The sequence below is a fragment of the Acipenser ruthenus genome, chromosome 8 (genome assembly GCF_902713425.1).
Source record: "Acipenser ruthenus chromosome 8, fAciRut3.2 maternal haplotype, whole genome shotgun sequence".
Lineage (NCBI taxonomy): Eukaryota > Metazoa > Chordata > Actinopteri > Acipenseriformes > Acipenseridae > Acipenser > Acipenser ruthenus.
Window position 1 is genome coordinate 42777488 of NC_081196.1, and position 26515 is coordinate 42804002.

Here is a 26515-nt window from a genome sequence, read left to right on the forward strand (position 1 = left end):
CAGATTTTCTTAAAAAAAAAAAAAAAGTAGTTTTTAGAAAACCATAAATGCAAGAGACCTTGGAATAAAAATGTTATATAATGGTAATGAGTTTTGGATGAAGTAGTTTTAGCAAAATGTCAATAAAGAGAAGGCCTTTAATATTGTTTAAACTGCTAATGCAGCAAATTTAGGTTTGCAACATTATGGATTAGAATACAGTAAAGAAATGCCAGGTACAGTAAATCTTGCTTTTTCATAAATGATAGCCAACAGAAAAAGCCCTGGTTTGGCCCCATTAATTAGTAAGTCAAATAGAAATTATTAAATTATTCAGGAAGTACGGTGTGTAGGCTTGGGGGACACTTGATCTGTCTGTCTCTGATTGCGAGGGATTTATTTTTTTCCATTAAAGTATCTGATCTCATACTCCTACAACATTTGCAAACTAGAACAGTATTTTACAATCCCAAAAAGGTTACTAAAGTTGATCTGTTGAACCTCTATTTCAAAACACATTTTTATTCCTGGTGAATTGTATCAAAAAAGCTGCCTGCACCTATGAGAAAGCTCTTATTTTACGTTTATGTAAATAGACTGCGATAGTAAAGTAGCAGGGATTTTGCCAAAGAGGAAATATTTGTAATTTTGAAGAAGCCAACTACATTGCGCAAAAAAACCACCACAATCTTATTTAAAATGTGGTATGTTGATGAGGCTTGCAGTACTATGTATGTTTCCCTTTAAAATGTCTGCCTTTTTACCTACTGTACTGTTCTGAACTATCATACTGGCTGCTTAATATTGTGGTAGACTGTAATACACATTGTAATTTACCTCCTCAGGTTGTTTGTTTCATTGTGCTTTCACTACGCCTGCTGGTCACAAAAACATTTAATTCAAATTATTTTACTAATGACTTATCCACAGTTCATGTGATAATACAGTTAAACACTATTACCTAATGCAGTTAAACACTAAGTTACCATTTGCCCTTGTACCGGAGCAGCCGCTAACAGCAGTAAATGAAGGTGGAGCGTGGACATTTTTGTTCTGAATGTGTATGTCCTTTACCTGTGTAGTTTGGGTCAGTTAAAGAAACCAATGTTCTCTGCAGTGCCTGTTTAATGATTTTAAAGTTTGACGGTTCCTTACTCATTTTGTAGATGAGCCCGTCACACACATTTGTAACAGGGACTCTCTTCACCTCCATCTTGACCCATTTAAAAGCTCAGGTAATCCAGTTTTATGGTTGAAAACTTCAAAGCTGAACTGTCCCACACCAATCGATTTCAATTTTACACTAAAATATGATTATTTTGTGTTTGTTTACTACATTCTGCCAGTATCACGTGACCCTGTTTTGCCAAAAAAGGCCAATTTCAGTTTTTAACCATAAGTGGTTTTAGCCATCTTGACAATTTGTATTCTTTAATACAACTTGTAGTAAAATGCATTCTATTGCATGGGTGTGGGGAGTTTGCTCTTACTTAAAGTGAATACCGTACATGAAACATTGTACAATGTCATTTTGTAATGGTAACTGACAAGACAGACACTGAATGTTGAACCAGACCTGGCAGTCTTGACAACACTATCATAACCTCAGTATCTGTCTTTTTTTAAAATAATAATTCAGAGTTCTAAACTGATGTTGGCTTTGTTGGAGTTTTCATGAATACATCAAAAAATAAGTTTTGTGAATTACAGGTTTAATCATTTGGTAATACTGATAGCTGGTTTATCAATATGTTGAAGGAAGAGCTTGTAAATCCTGCAGTTCAACATCACCGTGCATTTACTCTGTCATAAATGTATACGTAATTATTGGTTTTGCTTCCCCTCCCCCATTTTTTTTTTATAGATATCCACCATTTTTTGATGACAATCCATTTGGTATTTATCAGAAGATTCTGGCCGGCAAAATAGACTTTCCAAGACATTTGGATTTCAATGTAAAGTAAGTGTCAATAAAATAAATTGAGTTTTCAAATAGTGCTTTCACTAAGGTTGCTGGACATGGTTAATACAATCTCTTTTTGACATGTTTTACTGTTATATCAATACAAAGAAGGCACTGTTGAAGCTAATAAGCAAAAGTAATTCTGCTAATCTTGTAATAAACCTGCTCATTAATTTAAAGGATTTGGTGACAGAGGTAAATCAATATTCATATAGCTTATATATTGTATTACCTGCATTATGCAATGAACTTTTCCTTTTATATTTTCTCATATGTTCTTTTTAACTTTCCCCTCTAAACAACAGAGCATTTGTTTATGAGCCCTTCTCGGTTAGCATATGTTTACAACATTAGATTCAGAATTGAATGCCACATTCCTGAGCTCAATGTACATGTTTCACAGGAATAATTTTTTTGAAGGAATGGGATCAAATAGGGCGATGCTTTCTACACTTTGTTGATGAGTACCTTAATATTTACATAGGGGGCTGTGAATCCACATTCCTTTGCCAACACATTGGTTCAAATATTGCATAAAAATATATATTTCTCTGGAACATCAAATGTTCTAGGAGTGTTGTTGACGTCACTGCAGGTGATCAATAGACAGATTCTGCTGTGATGACACTATGTAACACAATTTTTGTTCCTGGGTAGTAAGTGTTATTTCCTAATTGCTTATGCCTCAAAAGTATAGAAAATGACTATTATTCCCCACAAACTTTGCTTTTGTGACCGGACAGTGATATTTTGAAGTTTACCTATTTCCAGTGAGAAAACGGGCGAATTTGTGTCTTTTCGTTCACATAAAGTCAGAAAAAAACAACATATGAATCCAAATTAACATGTATTTATACTAAAGTAATACAAAAATGACTACAAAAGATTTAGAAGTGAGTAGTTTTTCGAGATTTACGATTATACTGTAAATCACTCTCACAAATCAGTCCCCAAATGTAGTCTCCCATCATGTTCTCGTTTACTGTCCTTGGTAGCGGCGTTCAAAGTCCAGTATATCCTGGTGGAAGCGCTCGCCTTGCTCCTACGAGTACGCTCCCATGTTCTCCTTGAATTTATCAAGATGAGCATCAAGGATATGGACTTTGAGGGACATCCTACAGCCCATTATGCCGTAATTCTTCACCAGAGTCTCAACCAGCTCCACATAGTTTTCGGCCTTGTGATTGCCCAGGAAGCCCCGAACCACTGCGACAAAGCTGTTCCAAGCCGCTTTCACCTTACTAGTGAGCTTCTTGGGGAATTCATTGCACTCCAGGATCTTCTTTATCTGTGGTCCGACGAAGACACCGGCTTTGACCTTTGCCTCAGACAGCTTAGGGAAGAAGTCTTGAAGGTACTTGAAGGCTGCCGACTCCTTATCTAGAGCTCTGACAAATTGTTTCATAAGGCCCAATTTGATGTGCAGTGGTGGCATCAGCACCTTCCGGGGGTCCACCAGTGGCTCCCACTTGACGTTGTTCCTCCTCACAGATAACTCGGTCCGCTGCTAGCTTCCTCCACCGCTAGAGGGAGACTAGCTGCCGCTCCCGTCTCCTCCGCTAGAGGGAGACTAGCTGCCGCTCCCGCCTCCGCCGCTAGAGGGAGACTAGCTGCCGCTCCCGCCTCCGCCGCTAGAGGGAGACTAGCTGCCGCTCCCGCCTCCGCCGCTAGAGGGAGACTAGCTGCCGCTCCCGCCTCCTCCGCTAGAGGGAGACTAGCTGCCGCTCCCGCCTCCGCCGCTAGAGGGAGACTAGCTGCCGCTCCCGCCTCCTCCGCTAGAGGGAGACTAGCTGCCGCTCCCGCCTCCGCCGCTAGAGGGAGACTAGCTGCCGCTCCCGCCTCCTCCGCTAGAGGGAGACTAGCTGCCGCTCCCGCCTCCGCCGCTAGAGGGAGACTAGCTGCCGCTCCCGCCTCCGCCGCTAGAGGGAGACTAGCTGCCGCTCCCGCCTCCGCCGCTAGAGGGAGACTAGCTGCCGCTCCCGCCTCCTCCGCTAGAGGGAGACTAGCTGCCGCTCCCGCCTCCTCCGCTAGAGGGAGACTAGCTGCCGCTCCCGCCTCCGCCGCTAGAGGGAGACTAGCTGCCGCTCCCGCCTCCTCCGCTAGAGGGAGACTAGCTGCCGCTCCCGCCTCCGCCGCTAGAGGGAGACTAGCTGCCGCTCCCGCCTCCGCCGCTAGAGGGAGACTAGCTGCCGCTCCCGCCTCCGCCGCTAGAGGGAGACTAGCTGCCGCTCCCGCCTCCTCCGCTAGAGGGAGACTAGCTGCCGCTCCCGCCTCTGCCGCCATTGGGAGAAGCCCCGCTGTCTCCAGCACCAGAGGAAGAAGCACTGCATCTATTATTGAGGGGAGCTCGGCAGCCAGGAGGTCTACAGGTGCTGTTTGTCTAATTATTTTGCACAGGCATGGGTATTTGCACATGTTACTGTATACCGTCATTCTCCTTGCAATATCAACCTGGAAATAATTTCATCAAGCAAATTGTTATTAATGAGACGAGAGAGATTTCAAGACCTTCTGCTGCTGAAGGTTTGAGGTGCTGTAATACTGTAAAAACACAGTGAAGATCTGATCTTGAGACTATTGCTGCTTTCGGGGAGGGTGGGATGTTTTAAAAGTGTGGTTAAATTGTTGTTGGTGCAGTCATAAAATAGATGTTCTGTTTTTTGTTTGTTTGTTTGTTTGTTTTGTTTTTTACCTTGGGAGTGATGTTCAGTATTTGGTGGCCAAGTAATAATCCTATAACCACATGGTTTCTAAGGGTGTGTTAAAAACTTTCAATGTCTTGTAAGCCATAGTTTTGTATACCTTGGATGGCAGCGAAAGCCCTGATAGACATGTAGTATTTCGAAAACAGTAGTCTTCTATTTCTGTAACTTTTAAAGAAGATTGCAATTTTGAATCGTAATGTATTTAGAATAATTTTTTACCACATCATCATCATCATAATAATAATAATAATAATAATAGTAATAATAATAATAATAATAATAATAATAATAATAATAATAATAATAATAATAATAACAAAGAAAAAGCCAAAAGCAAAATACAGCATTTGAAAAACACATTTTATAACATTTTGAACTAATCTGTTGTCTTTTTAGATTCTGCATTCCACAGAGTCTTCACATCTTCAACATATTTCCACCAAGTTTATAGGCTTTTGTATTTTCCAGCCAACTTTTGTCTCCTGCTGTTTCTGGTATTAATGTGTGGGTTTCTGTGAGCTACCAAACAATGGAGATATAGTTTTAAGTGCAGTCGTCATATCGATTTTGGGCAGACGCTTTCTAACATCCTGGCTGTAGTGTTTTTATTATAACTTTTTTGCGAGACATAAATGGACTTCAGTTAAATGTTGCATGGAAAGGATTTCTAGAGAAATGGTAACACGAACTGTGGGGATAGCTGAACTGAGGTGTTTTAGGTTGAAATATACAGTACTATAATTGTTGAACGTTTTAAGTGCTGAGTGCTATATTACACTATATGCACTTTGTGTTGCACGTTATATAATGAGCCTGACGCTCTTTATATTATGCAGCCATTTACCTCATCTCTTTCTGACGTGTCATTACATCTGGTCTATTTTAAAACCCCTGTAACTAATGCCAACAGCCATACATCTGTCCGCCATCTAGCAGTGTGATATTTTTTTTTGCAAACTGATGACATTTGATTGCGGTTTGCAGGGCTATAGACAGGAAGCTTTGTCCGTTTTGATAATGATGCAGTTTGTGTAATGGAAAAACAAAGTCTAGAGTGTTCAGTTTGTAAATTTCACATGATATTGGCTGGGCCCACCTTTTGCCATAAAGACAGCCTCTGGAGTTGCCTGAAGGAGTTTTGTGGGATTGTGGCCCCTTCTTCCAGGAGTACTGGGTCAACTAGGAACTGCGTAGAGGGTTGTGGTAATCAATTTAATCCCACAACTTTCTCAACTAGTCCAAGAAAGATGACCAGTATATGTCATCATTGTGATTCGGGGGGCATGAGCGAGGGCACCCCCCCCCCCTTTATTTCCTTCCTACCAATAACATCTGCTAAACCCCTATTTAAACCCCAAGCCATGAGCTTGCTCTCCGTCTTGCATTTTTTTTTCCGTCATCCCCTCCTCACTCACTACACTTTCCTCCTCTATTCTGCCACTCCACCTCTGCAATGGTCCCCCTCTGGGGGTAAAGTGAAGCTCACTTCCCGTCCCTGATCTCGTAGTCCACAGGGGAAGGTTCTCAGCCAGAAGGGGGACCCCCGGCCATATCTATCTAACAACACTGTCATCTTCCCATTTTCTCACCTCTAGATCCCCGTTGGGGGGAGTATCAGTTGCTTCCCAGCCTTGGAGACCGATTGGTTCGGCCTCACCTCCGCGAGACAAGGGTAATCTCCTCAGTCATCTCTAAAGCCGGGTCCACACCTGAGCGATCAGTTGCGCAACCCAATTGCTCCTGAAATCGCGCAACTCGGTTGCGGGCAATTGCTGTGTCCACATCTGAGCAATTACTTGTGCAACAATGTTCCTGCGTCTACAAGTTTCATTTTTTTTTATTTTTTTTTTTACATTTTTTATTCCATCTTCAAGTGAAGTATTTTTTGGGGGGGTTTTGACAAATTAGTTGACAGGTTGTTTTTTTGTTTGTTTGTTTTTTGTCCTGTGTCTTCTACAAGTTTAGAGTTGTATGTATGTATGTATTTATTTATTTATTTATTTTATTTATTTATTTATTTGTTTGTTTATTTTATTTTTTGACAACTGAGGTGACACTTTTTTTTTTGGTGAAAAAATATGTCCAGTAATTAACGAGGAAGAGTTGGCTGTTATTATTTTTATCAACTGTTTCTATTTTAAATGCCATATTTACTAAAGAAAAAACAAAGCCACCAAAGACGAAATGATGGTTGAGGCGTTGGCAGAAACATTGGGGCATGTCATGCCCTTGTTGAGGAAATGAGGCTCGAAGATGCAGTAAAGTACCAAAACTTTTTACGGATGGACATACTACTAAAAAAAAAATACTACTAAACTTAGTAAAACCTTTAATTGAAAAAGAAAATACCTTCTTCAGAGCGCCTATACCGGCAGAAGAGAGACTGTCAGTGACACTGAGATATCTGGCCACCGGTGATACCTACGCAAGCTTGGGATGTCTCTACAAAATCTCAAAGCAAGCCCTGTCTGTGATTTTCCCCGATGTCTGTGTGGCAATTTACCGTGCAGTCAGCATTATAAGAACCAATCAGAGTTTGCGAATTGCCATGTGAACGCCTATGTCTACAGAAGTCACTCAGGAGGTTGCTTGGAAAGTAGAGCCTGGCGCAACTGCTCGCAACTGGTTGCGGGACGTCCACATATAAGCGACTCGGCTGCATGCAACTAAGTTGCGCAACTGATCGCTCAGGTGTGGACCCAGCTTTAAGTCATAAAGTACATCTCTCCTATTATCAATTCCCGAGGTCTCTTCCTCTTCGCAGCCCTCGATCATGTCCAGTGAATTGATGGTTGTGTTATCCAGGAGAATCAAAGCACCTGCAGTAACCAAGTTTGAATATATGCTAATGAGGAGGGAAGTGTGTGTCTTAAAAGGGCCAGCATATGCAATGTTGTCTAGTATGAATTTGTTTTTAAACCTGCCACTTGCTGTTGAAAAGAACATGCTCCTTGTCCAGTATTCACTCAGCAGATGCATTGTCCATGTCTTTTGTCTTTGACATAAAGACGAGCCAGAAAGCTGATAACTGATACCTAAGCTAAAGGAATATCCCTGTGTAACCCAATGCAGGTGATCTTGTAATGGCACACTGTCCATTCATAGCTAGCCTGACACCAGGGGCAAGCAGGTCTGGTGAAGTTATTTCAGAATGTGTGTTAAATGTTTCCTCTCCAACTGTTTAGTCAATTAGTGTGCAGAACATAAAGGAAAGGGAAACAGTGCCTCGTCCTCTCCTCACATGTAAACTCTAATGGCATATTCAGCTGTCTCTGGACCTAGTCCTTAAATCTTCATACTGTAGCTGTTAGTGGACACAGGAATTTACACAGATGACACGGCAGGCACATTATTGTTCACATCGAACTGGTAACAAGTTATAAAGTGCCCTTACAATGGTTATGTTTTCTGTTAATGCATACTTTTATGCTCTGACTTGAAGACAGGCTTGAAGGTATTTTGCATTTAGAGGTCACATAAATGTACTTTAGTACTGTGCTTTATCAAAATGTTACTGGTTGTAAAAGCAATTTTATTGGGTTGGGTGAGTGTGTGTGGAAACAAAGGGGTCAAAATTGGAATTTTCACTTTCCAAATCTTCATAGCAACCTTAGCTTCTTGTCTGTAATAATGCCATATGTCCAATTGTACTTTTTGTACCATAAATAGAATTTTCATCTCCGTTTTGAAATCCCTCATTGTTCATGCATCAGTTCTGAAATTTGTTCATGTGTCGCACATCAGTTCTGGAAAGGTCTCGAACACTGCATAACTAATCCATCATAAGCTTTTTAGCAGCTGGATGGATTTACTACAGTACAATTTAAAGACTGAATATTGGCAGATAAAGAACTTTGCAAGATTTAATTTTGGAATGTCAGAACTCTCTTGTTATAGCACTCTAGTGGCCTTCCACCGTTCGGCAACAAAAGCAGTATGGTTTGCTGTTTGGAGGAGTAATCTGTGGTTGCTGAGCTGCAGGTCTGCTGTTACTGTATAAATACCAGAAGTAATACACATTTTCTTTTCTGTATTGATGTTGGTTACAGGTAGTACACGATTCATGGCAAGTCTATAAAGTGTAGTACTGTATATGTTACTATCTTCAGTAAATGTATGATTATATTAATGTAAAAGAGAAGTGTCATTTTTGTATTTGCAAAGGGGCTGATGTTATATTTAGGGCTTCTGTTTTTCTGGTTGTAGTAGTTGTATTTTTCAGTGCTTATTTTTAGTTATTTTCGAGTTTTATGTAAATTGTTTTTTTTCAGGGCTTTCGTTTTTGATATACTGTGTGAAATTGATGTTTTCGGTTACTTTCCAAAATGCTTGAGCGTTTTTTGTGTGTGTATGTGTCAAAATATGTATAGTAACTCGACAGGTACCTTCTTTCCTTTGCTGTCTTCCACAACGAAATCCCTATGGTCACGGGCACATTCTTCTGGGGTTTTTGTGTGTACGCATTTTTGTACACTTCGCCACAATTCTGTTTTAAATCCTCCGTGTCTTAACTGTAATACAGCTTTAAATCCTGCTAACAAGCCTCCATCCTGATTTGTAATCTTGTTTTAAATCTCGCAAGCGGAGTCTCCAGTAGAAATGTAGGAATGTGCTGTCACTCAGTAGTTGGGGCAGGTTTAAAGTATTCAGAACTAATCAATGATAGATACAAGTCAGGATGGTGGGACATTGCCCAGCAGCACAGGGAAATGTATTTATTATTATTTTTGTAGTAGGTTTTATTTTTTTAAATGTGAAAAGGGGTAAAGTCAACGTGAATAGTTTTTACTGTGTTTTCCGGAGGCTGTGTGGTCCAGTGGTTAAAGAAAAAGGCTTGTAACCAGGAGGTCCCCGGTTCAAATCCCACCTCAGCCACTGACTCATTGTGTGACCCTGAGCAAGTCACTTAACCTCCTTGTGCTCCGTCTTTCGGGTGAGATGTAATTGTAAGTGACTCTGCAGCTGATGCACATTTCACAAACCCTAGTCTCTGTAAGTCGCCTTGGATAAAGGCGTCTGCTAAATAAACAAATTCAATTTTTTGTATCGGGGGTGTTTTATCAGTTAAAACAGAAAATCAGAAGCCCTAGTTATATTATTGACACTGCAGAACCTAGCCAATGAAATGAGGGTTGTTTTATTTGGCAACTAGTCACTTAATAGTCACTTAATATTGTTGGGAAAATTAAGGGTGGAGTTATAATGGTGTTATGGAACAGCCGATAATAAAACAAAAAAACATGTTTATGCTTTTTTGGGGCAAGTCTGTCTTGTTATTGAAGAGGGTATTAATAAATATGCTTTATGGTAACCAATATCAATTTAACAAAACAAGAAATGATTACAAACTACTAAATATATAATATAGCAGCAGGTCCTTTGCAAATAACCTCATAATAACTTGAATCTATTATACTTTTACAAGTAGGTAAACCGTGCACTGAATAGGATTGCCTGTTCTGTTCTAATAATTGATGTTTCTTTTTCTTTCAGAGACCTCATTAAGAAATTCCTTGTTGTTGAGAGAACAAGGCGGCTAGGAAACATGAAGGTTGGTAAACAGATATTACGTTGAAACAAATATTATGCCCGATAATTCATTCTCACATTTGAACGTCCTGGTGCGTTAGTATTATGAATCCCTAATAGTGCTGAAAATGAAAATGTTTTAATCTTCCTTGTTTCATTCCATTCTGAGCTGGGATTTGGGAGAAGTGCATTTTTACACTGACCATTTTCTTTTGTAGATAAACATTGCTCTGTGTGATGGTGTACGGTATATTAACTATTTATCTAGCTATCCACCCACACAATACAGTACACTCCATAGTCATTCTACTGCTGTAGTAGCTGGTGTTATCTGAGATGCACCTTACAATTCCCCTTTTACTACAGTAGTTCTTTGGTGTTTTTACTACTATTTTAATATACTGGTAACTCTGTAGTATCTTGTTTGCAAAACTGTAGGAGCATAGGACTGATTTTGACTGAGGCTTTACCTAGTATTTATTTTTATTTTTTTCTAATAATTTAGTCGTTGCCAATTAGTTTTTATTATTTTCTCCCCAATTTTCAAATGCCCAATTATTTTTTAGGCTCAGCTCACCGCTACCACCCTGCGCTGAGGGGCGAAGATGAACACACGCTGTCCTCCGAAGCGTGTGCCGTCAGCCGCCCGCTTCTTTACACACTGCGAACTCACCGTGCAGCCACCTCAGAGCTACAGCGTCGGAGGACAACGCAGCTCTGGGCAGCTTACAGGCAAGCCCGCAGGCGCCCGGCCAGACTACAGGGGTCGCTGCTGCGTGGTGAGCCGAGGACACCCTGGCCGACCTAACCCTCCCTCCCCCTGGGCGACGCTCGGCCTGGGAGCTCCCGTCCACAGTCGGCTGTGGAATAGCCTGGACTCAAACCGGCGACGTCCAGGCTATAGCGAGTGCTTTTACTGGATGCGCCACTCGGGAGCCCCATTCACCTAGTATTTTTATTAGTATTTTGAGCCACATTCTGGTGAAAGGTGCCCGAAATGTGGAAGGTGAAAAACCTTAAGGGTAATGGCCTCAGCCTGACCGCAATACTGACAAGGGCATCAATAGCAGAAACTAGTCACTGTGACAGGCACCTGCCAGCATTGTAAGCTTTCTTAAGTAGAAAACCATCTCCTCCATAAACACTAGTGGTTCCCAGAAGAAACTGTCAGAACATGACTTATCACTTAGGCCAGAAATGGCAGCATCATCAGGAACAGTTACGATGTAGTTTAATGGTGGTTTTGACTTAAACCCTTCTTATAAAATCGAATGCAATGGGATTTATGCTAGAATAGCTTCTTATAAGCAGTTGCTGCTTGGAAGAAACAGTGTACATGTTTTCTGAGGAGAGTGGGAAAAGTGGGCCACACATGAATGATGACAAGGTGTCTGCTTGTCCTCTCAAATGACTGTGTACCCAAACAAATAGCGGTGCCAAAACCCTTTCCTGGTTGATTACATAACGCACCTTTTTTATTTTTATTCTGGTAGTGACCTGTTGTTCCAAGACAAAGCAACCATTTACAGGGATTTTAAAAGAATAGCACAAACAATGAAGTCAGTTTTAAAAAGCAAGTCTAATTTTGTTGTTTGTTAATTAGTTATTGCTATTGGATGACAAAGCTAAGGTATTTTACCAATAATTTTGCAGCATCTATTTTATATTAATGAATTTATATGCTTGTGTCATTTGTGACAAACTGCTACATTGTACACAATTAAAATCGTATGCTCACACTGCAGTTGCTTTCTGGACATTGCCATCTAAAACAGGAAGTATCGCTCGCTCAATGCTTGCTTGACCAGAGTGGGAAAATGAAGCAAAGTTAATGTGTTGGTTGAGGCTTACTGAATCTCAAGTGTTGACCTTCAAACTGGATGAGACCTTTAATAGATTACTGCAATGTGTATTCAGTTCAACTTGAATTAAATTGGGTAGCATTTCCTAGTCCTGCTTTGCTTCCAGTCAAACACAAATCTTATAAACTGTTTTGTCTTGAATACTGTAGCTTGAGACTTTGTAACTAAGCTTTTTTTTGAGTTTATGAGGTAGAACCTGCTGTTAGACTGGCCAACAATGTCATATATAGTTTTAAATGGCCGCTAATGAGGCTGACTTCTGGAAAAGCACAAGAAAGTTCACCCACAGTTAACCTTCACATATTTAAGAGAACTGATTATGACTATACTGTAAATAATGTAATTGAAGGAACAATGTGTCTTTTGTATGGATAATCTAAGCAACTGGCATTTTTTAATGGACTCTAACCCAGTTTTTCACTTGCTGTACATTGGAAATTGTGAAGCAACTGGACTCTTAGAAAGACATCATTCTAATACAAAGTGGGAGAGTTAGACTGTAAATTACTTGTCTGCTTTGCAGTATCTTAAGACAATTCATAGAAAGCTAGGATTTAGTGGAGCTCAGTCTGCAGGGTCTCAAACCACTCGCCAAAGGGTGTTGAACCTTGGTACGGGCATTCTTAACGTATTAGAATATTTGCTAGCTAGGTCTTGATTTTGATTGGATGGGTTAATGATGCATTTCCCTTCAGCTCCATAGCAAATTAAACTTTTCTTCAGTGTTGGCTACTATTGAAGGCTACATCTTGGGAATCAGACAGCTGTCCTTAATGTAACTTTGTTTCAGACATTTACTCTGATATACTGTGGGTCATGGCGACCTGACTAAGGATCTCTTAACATTGCTCCGTTCCTCATAGTCTTACTGTACTGTATGCCTGCTATCTGGTAATGCAGGCTAACCGAGTAGTATAACTATGTTATTTAGCCACTTTACAAAAGTATGTAAAAATCAGTAGGTGGACAATAAAGCAAGTTTTGGGATTTGTAATCTGAAATATTAAAAAATGCAGTACATCTTGCACAGTTATGATTACCTGTTAAAGCACAAGCGTGGATGTGCCTGGGTTTCTGCCTTTTAGAATGATTTGCTAAGTTGGTTACATTGGCACTGAATTTGACTGAGGCTTTTGACCAGCTTAAACACAATACTGAATAAACTGTCTGTGCTGGTGTTGGGAGACATAAAGCATCTTCATTAACAGTTAATGAAGCTATTGCAGACTGGAAAAGGTACGTAACTTTATTGGCAGTGTTTTTTACCATGCTGTTAAAGATACTGCAAAACTAAATGGAGCTGTTCATTTAACAAAGATATCACTGTAAAGTTCTATAGTTCAGAATAAGGAACACAAAGTGTACTGTTTTAAAACATGTTCTTTTTACTTCAAAATAACTTTTAAAATGTGGTTTGAGACTTGCAGCATGCTACATTTCAGCAGGAAAGCCCGACGATAACATTTGGTTACAGTTAAGCAGGAGACATGGAGCAAATTAACCGTGGGCTAGAAGCACCCTGGAGAATAATGGGCTCTGTGAACCTGAAGATACATTTAAAACACAAAATATAAAATAAGCATGCAGGTACTGTTAAAGTTCTGTAAGTTGCTTCAAATCATTTTCACATTTATTTTTTTCTGTCCCCTTACTGGTTACACCGTGTAACAATTTTTTATTTTTTTTTGGTTCCTGGGTAGTAAGTGTTATTTCCTAATTGCTTATGCCTCAAAAGTATAGAAAATGGCTATTATTCCCCACAAACTTTGCTTTTGTGACCAGGACAGTGATATTTGAAATTTACCTATTTCCAATGAGAAAACGGGCGAATTTGTGTCTTTTCGTTCACATAAAGTCAGAAAAAAACAACATATGAATCCAAATTAACATGTATTTATACTAAAGTAATACAAAAATGACTACAAAAGATTTAGAAGTGAGTAGTTTTTCGAGATTTACGATTATACTGTAAATCACTTTCACGAATCAGCCCCCAAATGTAGTCTCCCATCATGTTCTCGTTATACTGTCCTTGGTAGCGGCGTTCAAAGTCCAGTATATCCTGGTGGAAGCGCTCGCCTTGCTCCTCTGAGTACGCTCCCATGTTCTCCTTGAATTTATCAAGATGAGCATCAAGGATATGGACTTTGAGGGACATCCTACAGCCCATTGTGCCGTAGTTCTTCACCAGAGTCTCAACCAGCTCCACATAGTTTTCGGCCTTGTGATTGCCCAGGAAGCCCCGAACCACTGCAACAAAGCTGTTCCAAGCCGCTTTCTCCTTACTAGTGAGCTTCTTGGGGAATTCATTGCACTCCAGGATCTTTTTATCTGTGGTCCGACGAAGACACCGGCTTTGACCTTTGCCTCAGACAGCTTAGGGAAGAAGTCTTGAAGGTACTTGAAGGCTGCCGACTCCTTATCTAGAGCTCTGACAAATTGTTTCATAAGGCCCAATTTGATGTGCAGTGGTGGCATCAGCACCTTCCGGGGGTCCCAGCCGTACTCATCATACTTCAAGGCGTCCAGCAAGGTCTTGATGCTGTTGTAATCCTCTTTGAGGTGCACCGAGTGAGCCAGGGGAAGAGACGGGTACTTGTTACCATTATGGAGCAGCACGGCTTTGAGGCTCCTGGTTGAGCTGTCAATGAAGGACAGTATAACGAGAACATGATGGGAGACTACATTTGGGGGCTGATTCGTGAAAGTGATTTACAGTGATTTCAAAATATCACTCCTGGTCACAAAAGCAAAGTTTGTGGGGAATAATAGCCATTTTCTATACTTTTGAGGCATAAGCAATTAGGAAATAACACTTACTACCCAGTTACATAGTGTTATTTTTCCATTTACTCGAATACAGTGTTTCTTTGTATTTATTTATGTATATATGACTTTGAAATAGTCGGTGCTAAGCTGCTGTTCGTTTCTAGTTACCAGCCATATGTAACGCTGGCTAGATTAGTCATCTAGTGAACACCAACTGTGTGCTGGTATTTAGTTTCACATTGTATTGCTGGCAAACAGAATAGGGGTTCCATAGATGGTACTTGCTACTTTGAAGACACTTTGACTGATCTAGCCTAAGTTAAGGGGACGGTAACACAAAACAAACTATGACAATATAATTTGAAGCTACTTTATCTAAAAATCAGATCTGAATACAAAATTGAGTTGAGTGTACTGACTGGTTCCCAAGATTGATTTTTGTTTTGAAGTAGCCTGCATTTTGCTTCAATAACTTCAACCTCCTTTTTTTTTTTTTTTTTTTTTTGTTTTTGTTTTTTTGTTGTCGGTAAAAGCAGAGCTTTTAAATGGAAATAAACGGTTCATTTTAAAATAATTAATAAAATGATCATGAAATCAAATGTTTTTATTTTATATTTGTATTTCTTTATCCACACACATACTGGAATTTAAATTCTTGGTTGTCATCGTTTACGCACAGTGGGAAAATGGCATGTGTGTCTCTCTCTCTCTCTCTCTCTCTCTCTCTCTCTCTCTCTCTCTCTCTCTCTCTCTCTCTCTCTCTCTCTCTCTCTCTTCGTTTTCTCTTCCTCTTAATAACACATAATTATAAGTTACAAAGCGTGTCCTGCGTAATAGACTGTGGTTTTCCAACAGAGGGCTGTAAAACTAGGCAGTAAACGCAACCGATTACTCCTAGCCCAGAGAAGAAATAGTAACTTTAAAGAGTAAGTAGCTTAGATTTCATAGTTTCTTACTTTTATTTTACCACCCCCTTATGAATACAGTCATTATGAGTGTTTCTCATTGCAATGACTCAAATATTGTGTTTGATTAATCTTTGTAAAGGGTTTTTATCTGAGTTCAGAGCTGCTGTTCTGTTCTAGTTGCCTGCAATAGATATCTGTAACATGAGAGAGCCAGTGCCATCTGGTTATTCAGTGTTGAATAACTATTTAGTCAAACAATTACAGTGCAGTATGTAAAATTGAGTTTATTACCTATTTTGTTGGTGCAGGTTTACAATTCTTAATCTTCACATTTTCGTTCAAAGCACAGATGTTTTATATTACACTGCTGTAGCTCTTTTTTGTAATGACTTGACACGTACCCATAGTATATAATGTAACCTACTATAAAGGACTGCAATATTGACTGAGACAGCACGATACATCTTTTTTCATGAGAAATGTTTCAGTCAAGATGATTTTAATTACTGTCTGGTAGAGAGGCAATTAAAGAAACAGTTCTATCCAAGCCACAAGAAAAGAGCTGATAATGCTTTATCAGATTACATTAATACTACTTGAAGACAATAACTTGCCTGAATCTGATCAAAATTTGCATGGATCGTCATTATTAGGCCTAACTGTTATTTTTTCAGTAACTGTTCTGTTGAAACAAAGAGTATTAACAAAATTGTTTACGGCATTTGTGAAATGTTTTGAAAACGTGCTGACAAGATTTGTAGCTTTGTTTTGTTTTTTCATGATGCTTCCACATGCACATGTGGTTGTTTGCGGTAAAGTAAGCTTGATCTTTATTGAAAAAAGGAGGGCAGCTGTCATGCTTAATTAAAGTCATTTGACTTTGATAATCCCTTGCCATGCTTTGCATAAAATAATACAAAAGTGTAATCTACTGCACGTTCATGATCTTTTTTAAGGGGTTATTGGAAATAAAATGAACAGGTAATGCTTATTCCACAGAGATTAATTAAAAAAAAAAAAAATCCTGCTTTTTTTAATTACCTATTATTATTTATTTCTTAGCAGACACCCTTATCCAGGACGACTTAGTTACAAAGTATCACATTACAGAATATCACATTACAGATAAGCGCAGTTATATAGTACAGTAAAATCAGTAGAAAATAAGGTTCAAATAAGAGCAAAATGAATACAGTAAATTACATTTAAGAGCGAGTTCGACTAAGAGCAGTTAAACTTATGTAAAAATATTTGCTTTTGCGAGTAAAGTCAATTAAGAGCACGTAGTAAGTACGATAAATGGATAAGAACGATTTCAAATGAGAGCAATTATAAAAAACGTGAATACAGATACCTACTGTATGTTCTGTCTCAATGTAAAGCATCAGGGTTTCACAGAAGACAAAATACACTGCAAGTAATACACTCTGACAAATGTGCTTTTGAGTTTTAAACAGAAGGACAGTGTTTTTTTCAGTCGTACGGCTGTAATGAAACCAGTAGTTTTGAAATACATGGACATTAAGCAATAGTTTCCTTATTAAACCACTGTAACCCACTATTAAAAATGCATTTTCATCTTCACCACTGTTTAAAGTTTGCTCTGGACACATTTTCAGTGTGTTTTAAATGGAATGCACCTGTGCTATTTTATACTGTATTCTAAAAGGAGCTAGATGTTAAAAACTAGCTCAGGTAAGCACACATGGTATGAATAAAGTTCACTCAGAGTGTTTTAAAATTAGTGTCCTGGATTAGGCAGAGTGTCTGTCTTATTTCAGTATTTCCAGAACCGTTTTCATTCAACACTGCAGACCTGTCTAATAAAGATATATCCACCCAACTTTCCGGTACTGTGTTATAGAAAAGATAACTCTCCTCAAAATAGAAGAACAGTAAACCCAATACTAATGTGTCTCTTTCTTTTCACTTATCAAGAAAAGTCACTAAAACTGTTCAATTAGTTATCCCTGAAAGTCTTTCTGTAAAGTTACTTGGTGCTGAAAGAGTTTGTTTGGAGTCTGAGATTCTTTGTCTGTCACATGTGTTGTGGTGGTGTCATTATCAATGATCATTAGAAGTAAATTACTTTTAAAATAATTATTTCCAGAGTCAGTCAAGCCTCCTTACCTCTTCCAAATGTTTTCAGATAGAAAACTCTATTTTAGTAAGTGCTGCGTAGCAGGCAGTGGCATGCAGTTGGTTTTTTTTTGTATTTTCAGTGATGTCTGCAAGGAATGGAGTCCGTAATTCAATGTCTATACAATCTGAGGATATTCTATCGTATGCATGGATTTTAATATTTTTTAACAGTTTGGTTGAGGTGTTAAATAAACGTCCACATGGAAGAAACCAATAAAAATGGTCTGCATTATTAGTTTTGGAAATGTCCAAAGTGATCCACTGATATAGAACGGATATGGGGAGGTCAAAAAAGCCTGCTGATTAAACCCAGACCCAAGATAATAGAGCAAAGATTTTTTAAAAAAATGAGGGCAAATGTCACATGGTGTTCTTTTAAAACTAGAGGTAAGATTTTAACAGTCAAAAGGTCTAAAGTAGCAGGGTTAGAATGGTGTACAGTAAATTGAATTTAGCTTCTTAATACAGTTTAATGAAATACTTGCTGAAATTGTAAAAGGATTGTCTTTGCCATTACATGTACTTGCTTATCTGTTTCCTCAACAAGCAGTTATAAGGAACCATACAGTAGGGATGTAACGGTTATGAGTTCCTCAGACCAAACTGAAACCAACATTTGCATAGCATTCCAAAATGAATGATACCGTTTTCTTTTTTTTTCAATCTGTTCTGTATTTTGTTCAATGAAAAAGCATTGGCAATCACAGCATTAAGCTGGTGGCATTTTAGGGAGCTCATCGCCCACTTTGGTGCATGTAGACATGCTCAATAATTTTTAATTTGGTAACTGAAATCAAGTTGACTTGACTGATTGCCCTCAGTGGGGATAACTGCAGCTTCATGCTTCTGTCTGGGTGTTCAGATGTCTAGGGCTGTTTTTGTTTTTAGGTATGTTGATGAAAAGTGCTGGTGCTAGTACTAGCAGACATATGCAAACACTTAGCCTGCACACCTAATTCAGCCAAAGAAGTGAAAAGCTGACACTGGAAATTTTATTTAAAAAAAAAAGTTTGGTGAGGTTGCCTCATCTGTTCAATTACTCCTGTGTAGACCTAATACAAATTACATAATGATGCTAAGCAGGCCAAAACATCTAAGCTTCATTTGCTGTGCATGTATTGAAATTGGTTTATTTTGTTTGATTACTTTCTTGCTGCATTCTGTCGGAATATTGATTGCATTCAGGTTTAACAGCCTTACCAAAGAGTCATATGTATTATAATAATGGGCTATAATAAGCATACTACAGTAAACCAGAACTTTATGTATGTCTGCCGTCAGGCCTGAGTTGTAGCTTTAGTTTTTTGCTCACATAAATCTGTAGATGACATTTTAAATTAGAAGTGTTTCCTCAGAAACTATTTTAAAATGCTGCCACACATCTCAGTCACTTTGAAGCCAACATGTTAATTATAAATGTACAATTTCAAAAGCCCTCATCTACAGTTCTACTCCAACATGATTTGCCACATACAACCTACTTGTATCATTTTACCAAGAAAATATCTCTTAATACTTTATTTTTTCTACATTGTGTCTAATAGTATAATATGTTGATATGATGCTGTATTAAGATTATTTATTACAGTTTTTATAATGGTATGTCCCATTCACTTGGCTGCACAAATGCAGTTCAGTTTTTCGGTTTTAAACTTTCATTTCGGTATTACTGAAAAATGATTTTGGAACGTCAAAAACAGCTGAAAGAGTAGATACAAAATTGAACTGATCATAACTGCCATACAATTGACGTTACAAATAAGTTTTTATGTTTTAGTTCACAAAGTGGTTTCAAGTTATTTTCAGACAAATTAGCAGATAAGTTGAGGCTAGTTTAATTTAAGACAGCCAGCCTACAATCTTCACCACTGAACACTAACCTGAATCAAAGTTTACCCAAGTGAACAAAACCGGAATTAAAACCTTGCATTTTCTACAGAATGGAGCAGAGGATGTGAAGAAACACAGATGGTTCAAGTATATAGACTGGGATGCTGTGCCTCAGAGAAAACTTAAGGTGAGTTCTATTAACACAGCCTATTTATGTATCCATATTTATAACTATGCTTTCATTGTATAATACATGCTTCTGGTCTGGTGTGTGTTCATGAAATAGTCTTATTCTGGCCTAAAACCGGAGGAAACCATGAACAAAAAAAATATTTACAGTAGCTTTCAACAGTCTGCTGTCATTTAGAGTGAAGCCAATAAATGGAATGAATAAAAACACGTCTGAGACGTTATTAATAACACATTTTAAAGCTGAATTTAAATAATATATTTGATTTTTGTTTACCTACTTCACCTTCTGTCATAGAAACAGTATATGATTTTTTTAAGGAGCTGCTGGATAGGTGTGTCAGCATCCTGTATCAGTGAGCCGGTTCAGAGATCAACATACTGTCTGCTGTGCTAAAAGAGCTGGGATCCACTTGCAGAGCGGACAAACATTTATTTATTCACATACATACATGTAACTTCTCAATTCTGATCCTTTACCACTTAGTAAAAACTTTCAACACAGCTTTGTTTTACATCTGTATCTTTATCTAAATACAGATTTTTTTCCATGTACGTTATTTCATTTCTAATTCTACTAGCCGCCAGTTGTGCCCAAAGTCTCTCACGAAGGGGATACATCAAACTTTGAAGCTTATCCAGAAGATGACTGGAAAAAGGACCCCCCTGTACCTCCTAAGGATTTGGAAATGTTCAAGAATTTCTGATGGAATCTGGTAAGGATCAAATCAAAATGTATTTTATATCTTTATTTTACCTTTATTTTGTGTTTTGAAAGTACAACTATTACTGTTTTACCTAAAAGTGTAATGGCTTTATTGACTCAGAGACCCTGATTGGCAACACTCTTGTATTGGTGCTAATTGCGGTGCAAGTAACCACCTGTAAACCTAGTTTTTACATGATGAAGGTTGTTACATATTATTATTATTATTATTTGTTTATTTAGCAGACGCCTTTATCCAAGGCGACTTACAGAGGCTAGGGTGTGTGAACTATGCATCAGCTGCAGAGTCACTTACAACTACGTCTCACCTGAAAAACGGAGCACAAGGAGGTTAAGTGACTTGCTCAGGGTCACACAATGAGTCAGTGGCTGAGGTGTGATTTGAACCGGGGACCTGCTGCTTACAAGCCCTTTTCTTTAACCACTGGACCACACAGCTGTTTATTTTCTAAAGGCACTTGTTCTGTTAAAGGAGATGGTATAAACCAGTGACACTGTGGTTTTGCTAGATCATGCAAATTTGCATGTGAAAGGATATATATAAATATATATTATAAAATATATAAAATTATATAGGTAAATGTAATTTAAAGGCTGTCCTCATTCTAGATTTTTTATTTTTTGTTTAATGTTGACATTGAATTACATTTTGCTACAGTATTTACAGTTATTTAGTAATTTAACATATATCAACAGCATAATTATCTTGGTAAAGTTATGACTATCTAGTGACTTACCTGTTTCCCATAAAACCTATGATTTTAAAGTAACGTAGCATATACCTACGATAAGTAATTCGATTTAAAAATGTAAAAACACAGGACACAGCACATGTTAAGCTAAGGAAAGAGTTGTATACCTACTTTGTTATTAAGGAAAGTAAGTTTTCACTCTGTCAAAGGTGAATTTGTTTCACCTTACTTGTAAACATTCTTGTCTCGACATTGAGATTTCTAAAACTGATCGCAGGGTTAGAAGTTCAGAAATTTAGGAAACATACATTTTACTTTACAAATAGCAATAACTGATACTGGTCATTTCTCATCAAATAAAATATTATTTCTTAGCAGATGCCCTTATCCAGGGCAACTTACAATTGTTTCAAGATAACACTTTTTTTTTTACATACAATTACCCATTTATACAGTTGGGTTTTTACTGGAGAAATCAACCCTTGCTCAAGGGTACAGTAGCAGTGTCCCCCACCTGGGATTGAACCAACGACCCTCCGGTCAAGAGTCCAGAGCCCTAACCAGTACTCCACACTGCTGCCCTATTGCCCACATTCAGTGCTGAAGATTAATACTACAGCACATTATCAGTTAGTCCTTTCCTAGTAAACCCACATACAACTGTTAAAAAAAACTGAAATGAATTAAGGTATTAAGATACAGTGGCTCTCAAAAGTATTCACCCCCCTTGGACTTTTCCACATTTTATTGTGTTACAACATGGAATCAAAATGCATTTAATTAGGAGTTTTTGCCACTGATCAACACAAAAAAAGTCCATAATGTCAAAGTGAAAAGTGAAATCTACAAATTGTTCTAAATTAATTACAAATACAAAACAGAAAATAATTGATTGCATAAGTATTCACCCCCTTGAGTCAATATTTGGCAGCAATTACAGCCATGAGTCTATTTGGATAAGTCTCTACCAGCTTTGCACATCTGGACACTGCAATTTTTGCCCATTCTTCTTTGCAAAATTGCTCAAGCTCCGTCAAGTTGGATGGAGACCTTTGGTGAACAGCAATTTTCAACTCTTTCCACATATTCTCAATTGGATTGAGGTCCGGGCTTTGACTGGGCCACTCCAGGACATTGACCTTTTTGTTTTTAAGCCACTCCAGTGTGGCTTTGGCTGTATGTTTGGGGTCATTGTCCTGCTGGAAGATGAATCTTCTCCCAAGTCCCAGGTCTTCAGCAGGTTTTCCTCCAGGATTTCTCTGTTCTTTGCTGCATCCATTTTGCCCTCTATCTTCACAAGCTTTCCAGGCCCTGATGCAGAGAAGCATCCCAATAGCATGATGCTGCCACCACCATGCTTCACGGTAGGGGTGTTGTTCTCAGAATGATGTACAGTGTTAGGCTTGCGCCAAACATAGCGCTTAGCGTTGAGGCCAAAAAGCTAGATTTTGGTCTTATCAGACCATAGAATCTTCTTCCACTTGGTCTCAGAGTCTCCCACATGCCTTCTGGCAAACTCTAGCTGAGATCTGATGTGAGTTTCTTTCAACAATTGCTTTCTTTTTGCCACTTTCCCATAAAGGCCAGTTTTGTGAAGCACCAGAGCTATTGTTGCTGTATGCACAGTGTCTCCCAGCTCAGCCGTGGAAGACTGTAACTCCTTTAGAGTTGCCATAGGCCTCTTGGTGGCCTCCCTGACTAGTGCCCTTCTCCACCGGATACTCAGTTTTTGAGGACGGTCTGTTCTAGACAGATTCACAGTTGTGCCATATTCTCTCCATTTCTTAATAATGGACTTTACTGTGCTCCGGGGGATATTCAATGCCTTGGAAATGTTCTTATATCCTACTCCTGATTGGTGCTTTTGAAGAACCTTATTCCGGATTTGCTTTGAATGTTCCTTCGTCTTCATGATGTAGTTTTTGTTAGGAAATGTACTAACCAACTGTGGAACCTCCCCGGAGACAGGTGTATTTAACTTGAAATCATGTGAAACACCTTAATTGTACATAGGTGGACTCCGTTCAACTAATTATGTGACTTCTAAAGACAATAGGTTGCACCAGAACTTAATTAGGTGTGTCACAGCAAAGGGGGTGAATACTTATGCAATCAATTATTTTCTGTTTTATATTTGTAATTAATTTAGAACAATTGGTAGATTTTATTTTTCACTTTGACATTATGGACTTTTTTTGTGTTGATCAGTGGCAAAACTCCTAATTAAATCCATTTTGATTCCATGTTGTAACACAATAAAATGTGGAAAAGTCCATGGGGGGTGAATACTTTTGAGAGCCACTGTAGCCCTGACCTGCAGCCAGAGTAGGGTTACTTTAAACATGAGGAGGTGCCTGAAGCCACATTTTTATTACATTGTGGAGCGAGGCTGCTGTATTTATTTGTGCTACACCCAAAAGCCATATTTCTGTATATGTATATTACATCTCCTGAGCTAGACTGCAACATTTATACTGCATTCCCCTCCCTGCATCAGCTACTTTCTTTACCTATCTTTATTTTGTGATGATGTAGGTACTGTACTTCATTCATGACTTCGAAAGCACATTAAAATAAACCTGGTAGTACTTTTTGACTGGAAGTGTAACATGCAAAAACTGGTGTCTATTCAGTTGTTCTAAAGAAACAGTGGCAGAGCTAAATGCCACCACTGTTTTATTACTTAAAAACTGGTCTTTTTGTTTATCAAGGTTACAAAAAAGTGTTTTTAAAAGGATTTGTGATTCTGGTTTACAGTATTTTTGTCTATAAAATGATGAGAAATGGCAGGAAGGGTACCATGGTGATTTCAGCAACAGTGGTATTTAGATCTGGACCCTGTTTTGTAGATAAAGTGAATAGACACTGTTGATGAAGACCATCATTCTTATATATATATATATATATATATATATATATATATATATAACAGTATATTACACATGTTGGTGATTTACATGCTTTACATTTCTATTTTCAGACAGTCTAGGATATAAAGGAATGCCTTGAAGAGCTGGGAATGTGTTGGTTATCATCCTACAGCCTTTCAAAATATGCAAGAATCAAAGCCCCCTACGCCATCTTTAATTAAAGCAGGGGAATAAAAGACTCTTTAAAGATCGGAATGATAAACATGCAGAAACCTTCGTGTGCAGGGTTTTTTTTTGTTTGTTTTTGTTTTTTGTTTTTTTTTGCTTTTATGGGCATCAACTTTACAAAATTGTCTGGAAAGGAAAACGTTCTAAGTAAAATAACTGAAAAATAAGTAACATTTACCTCTAAGTTTATATTAAAGTTGTAAATGAAATGGTGCACATTGTTGAATATGTATATAGTGGGGATTTTGTGGTACTGAAGCACAAAAAATGGTCAAATGTATAAATGCTAGTAAATCCTGACATGGTTTTATTTTGATTGTGTTTTAAAATGCAATGCTGTAGAGCAGTTGTGTTGAGTAAAGCACTCCTCATTAACTGGTCAAGGTGGCCACATTCTCATGTAATGAGTAATCTGAGGGCTTTCATTTAGTACATTTTAGTGGATTTGTATTTATTTCTGAGTGAGGTGGTTTTGATTTAATGGCTGTTTGAGAGACGGGTCAAATTCATAAAACAAAGAAAATAAAGAGTCTGTGTATTAGATTAGAGGCCTTTATCTTTTTTTTATGTAACTTTGAACATAATTCAGACTGAAATAATTGCAAAGATGCAGGTAAGGGGGTAGCTACAGTGAGGTGGGGTCACTGAGCCATTCTGAGAAATGTTTAACTATATATAGCCTTAAGGAGGGACAGTATACTTGTATTCTTGTTGTACTGAACATATAGAGGTACATACTGTAGTACACATGCTATGGAAAAATCTAAATGTTAATATTCATACTGGTAATTGGGACATTGAATTTAAGAGTAAATTAGTCATTTTCTTCAAAGGATGGCATTTCATTCCTTTTCTCAGTTAGCAAATTGAATCTGGTTTTTCATCGTATACCATAGTTTTTATTTTTTATTTTATTTTATTGCAGAAATGAATAATTAAATGTGCTGAAGAAAGAACATTTGCTAAATGTGCATACTGTGTAATACTCTTCTGAGTTTGCTGTTTTTGTGTCTGTTATCACTTGAGTCTACAAGACCAATTGTGTTTGCCCTTAGGGGCTAAATAATACTGTTGTGGGACAATTATAATGGGGTCCAGCACAGATGTTGCTGATAAAAAAAGCAGGGTCTTTAAACTCTTCCAGACAGCTAATATGTTGTGAAGATAATCCCACTGCTCATACACAGCTGTTAAAAAAGCCTTGAGAATAGAAATGTTTTTTTTTTGTTTGTTTTTTTAGTATGTGTCTTTTGGGGTCCTACCCAGAATCCTTGATCTAGCTGAATCCATCACTAGTTATATGTCCCCTCAGAGGGATATATATTGTTTTGAAGAGTAAGTAGCTTCAAATGTCATTTGAACTACTTTGATTATAAGCATTTGTGTTAGTGTTTTATGGTGGTATGGTTCTGTTGCTCCAATATTGAATTAACCTGCCTTTGAGATTGCTCTGAGCTAGTCCGGTGAATCCTAAATGCAGGGACTCGTGAACAGCGGTCCACATTCCATTAAAGTGATGTGACAGTGTGACTGTTGAACTCTGTTAGTACCACCCATGCTGTCTTGTGTATGTAGGTAGAGTAGATGCATTGTAGAAAGGTCACATTGTCAAATGAATTGAGTGGCATGAGAAAGGCTGTTCAGTGCCATCATTTAGGGTACTCCAAACAAGTAGGTTAACCAGGTAAAGGCAGATTTTGAGAAAAATAGTAACTCAATAAGGGAGCAACCAAACTCAGAACCACTCATGATTACAAATACTGTAAAAAAAAAAAAAATGAAAGTTGCTTGCTCTTTTATTTAAAATCATAGAAAGAACTGTCTGCACTATTTTGTCTGGAAGCTCGAGGGGCTGTTTTAAACCAGCTTTCTGCTGAATGTTTTTATTTATTTTTTTAAGGGGTGGGAGATGTATGGTAAAAACATTGGGTTATTACTATGATGCTGGTACAAACTAAACCATATAACCTACTTCTTCTTGTTCCTGTTTTAAGAATGGTGTATCATGTTTTTTTATGTTTATTTCGATTTTTCAATTAAGTTGTGTGGTGCACATCTTTAGATAGAGCATGTTGATGCATGGAATAAAGCAGTGTTAACTGCTTGCAGCTTACATTAAATA

General features: G+C 38.2%; 1 protein-coding gene across 3 annotated transcripts in view; it reads left to right on the forward strand.

Moving 5' to 3' along the window:
* LOC117406624 (cAMP-dependent protein kinase catalytic subunit PRKX) overlaps nt 1–25678 on the forward strand; it is a 56829-nt gene extending 31151 nt beyond the window's left edge. For 2 of the 3 annotated variants that reach the window (XM_059029020.1, XM_034010787.3), the window contains 5 exons: nt 1844–1939; nt 10141–10198; nt 19797–19874; nt 20458–20592; nt 24276–25678. In XM_059029020.1, the coding sequence (XP_058885003.1) occupies nt 1844–1939; nt 10141–10198; nt 19797–19874; nt 20458–20583 (358 nt within the window). In that variant the 3' untranslated portion in view covers nt 20584–20592; nt 24276–25678. The remainder of the gene's footprint in view (nt 1–1843; nt 1940–10140; nt 10199–19796; nt 19875–20457; nt 20593–24275) is intronic. The other variant, XM_059029019.1, reaches the window with a different exon arrangement.
* The last annotated feature ends 837 nt before the right edge of the window (nt 25679–26515 follow it).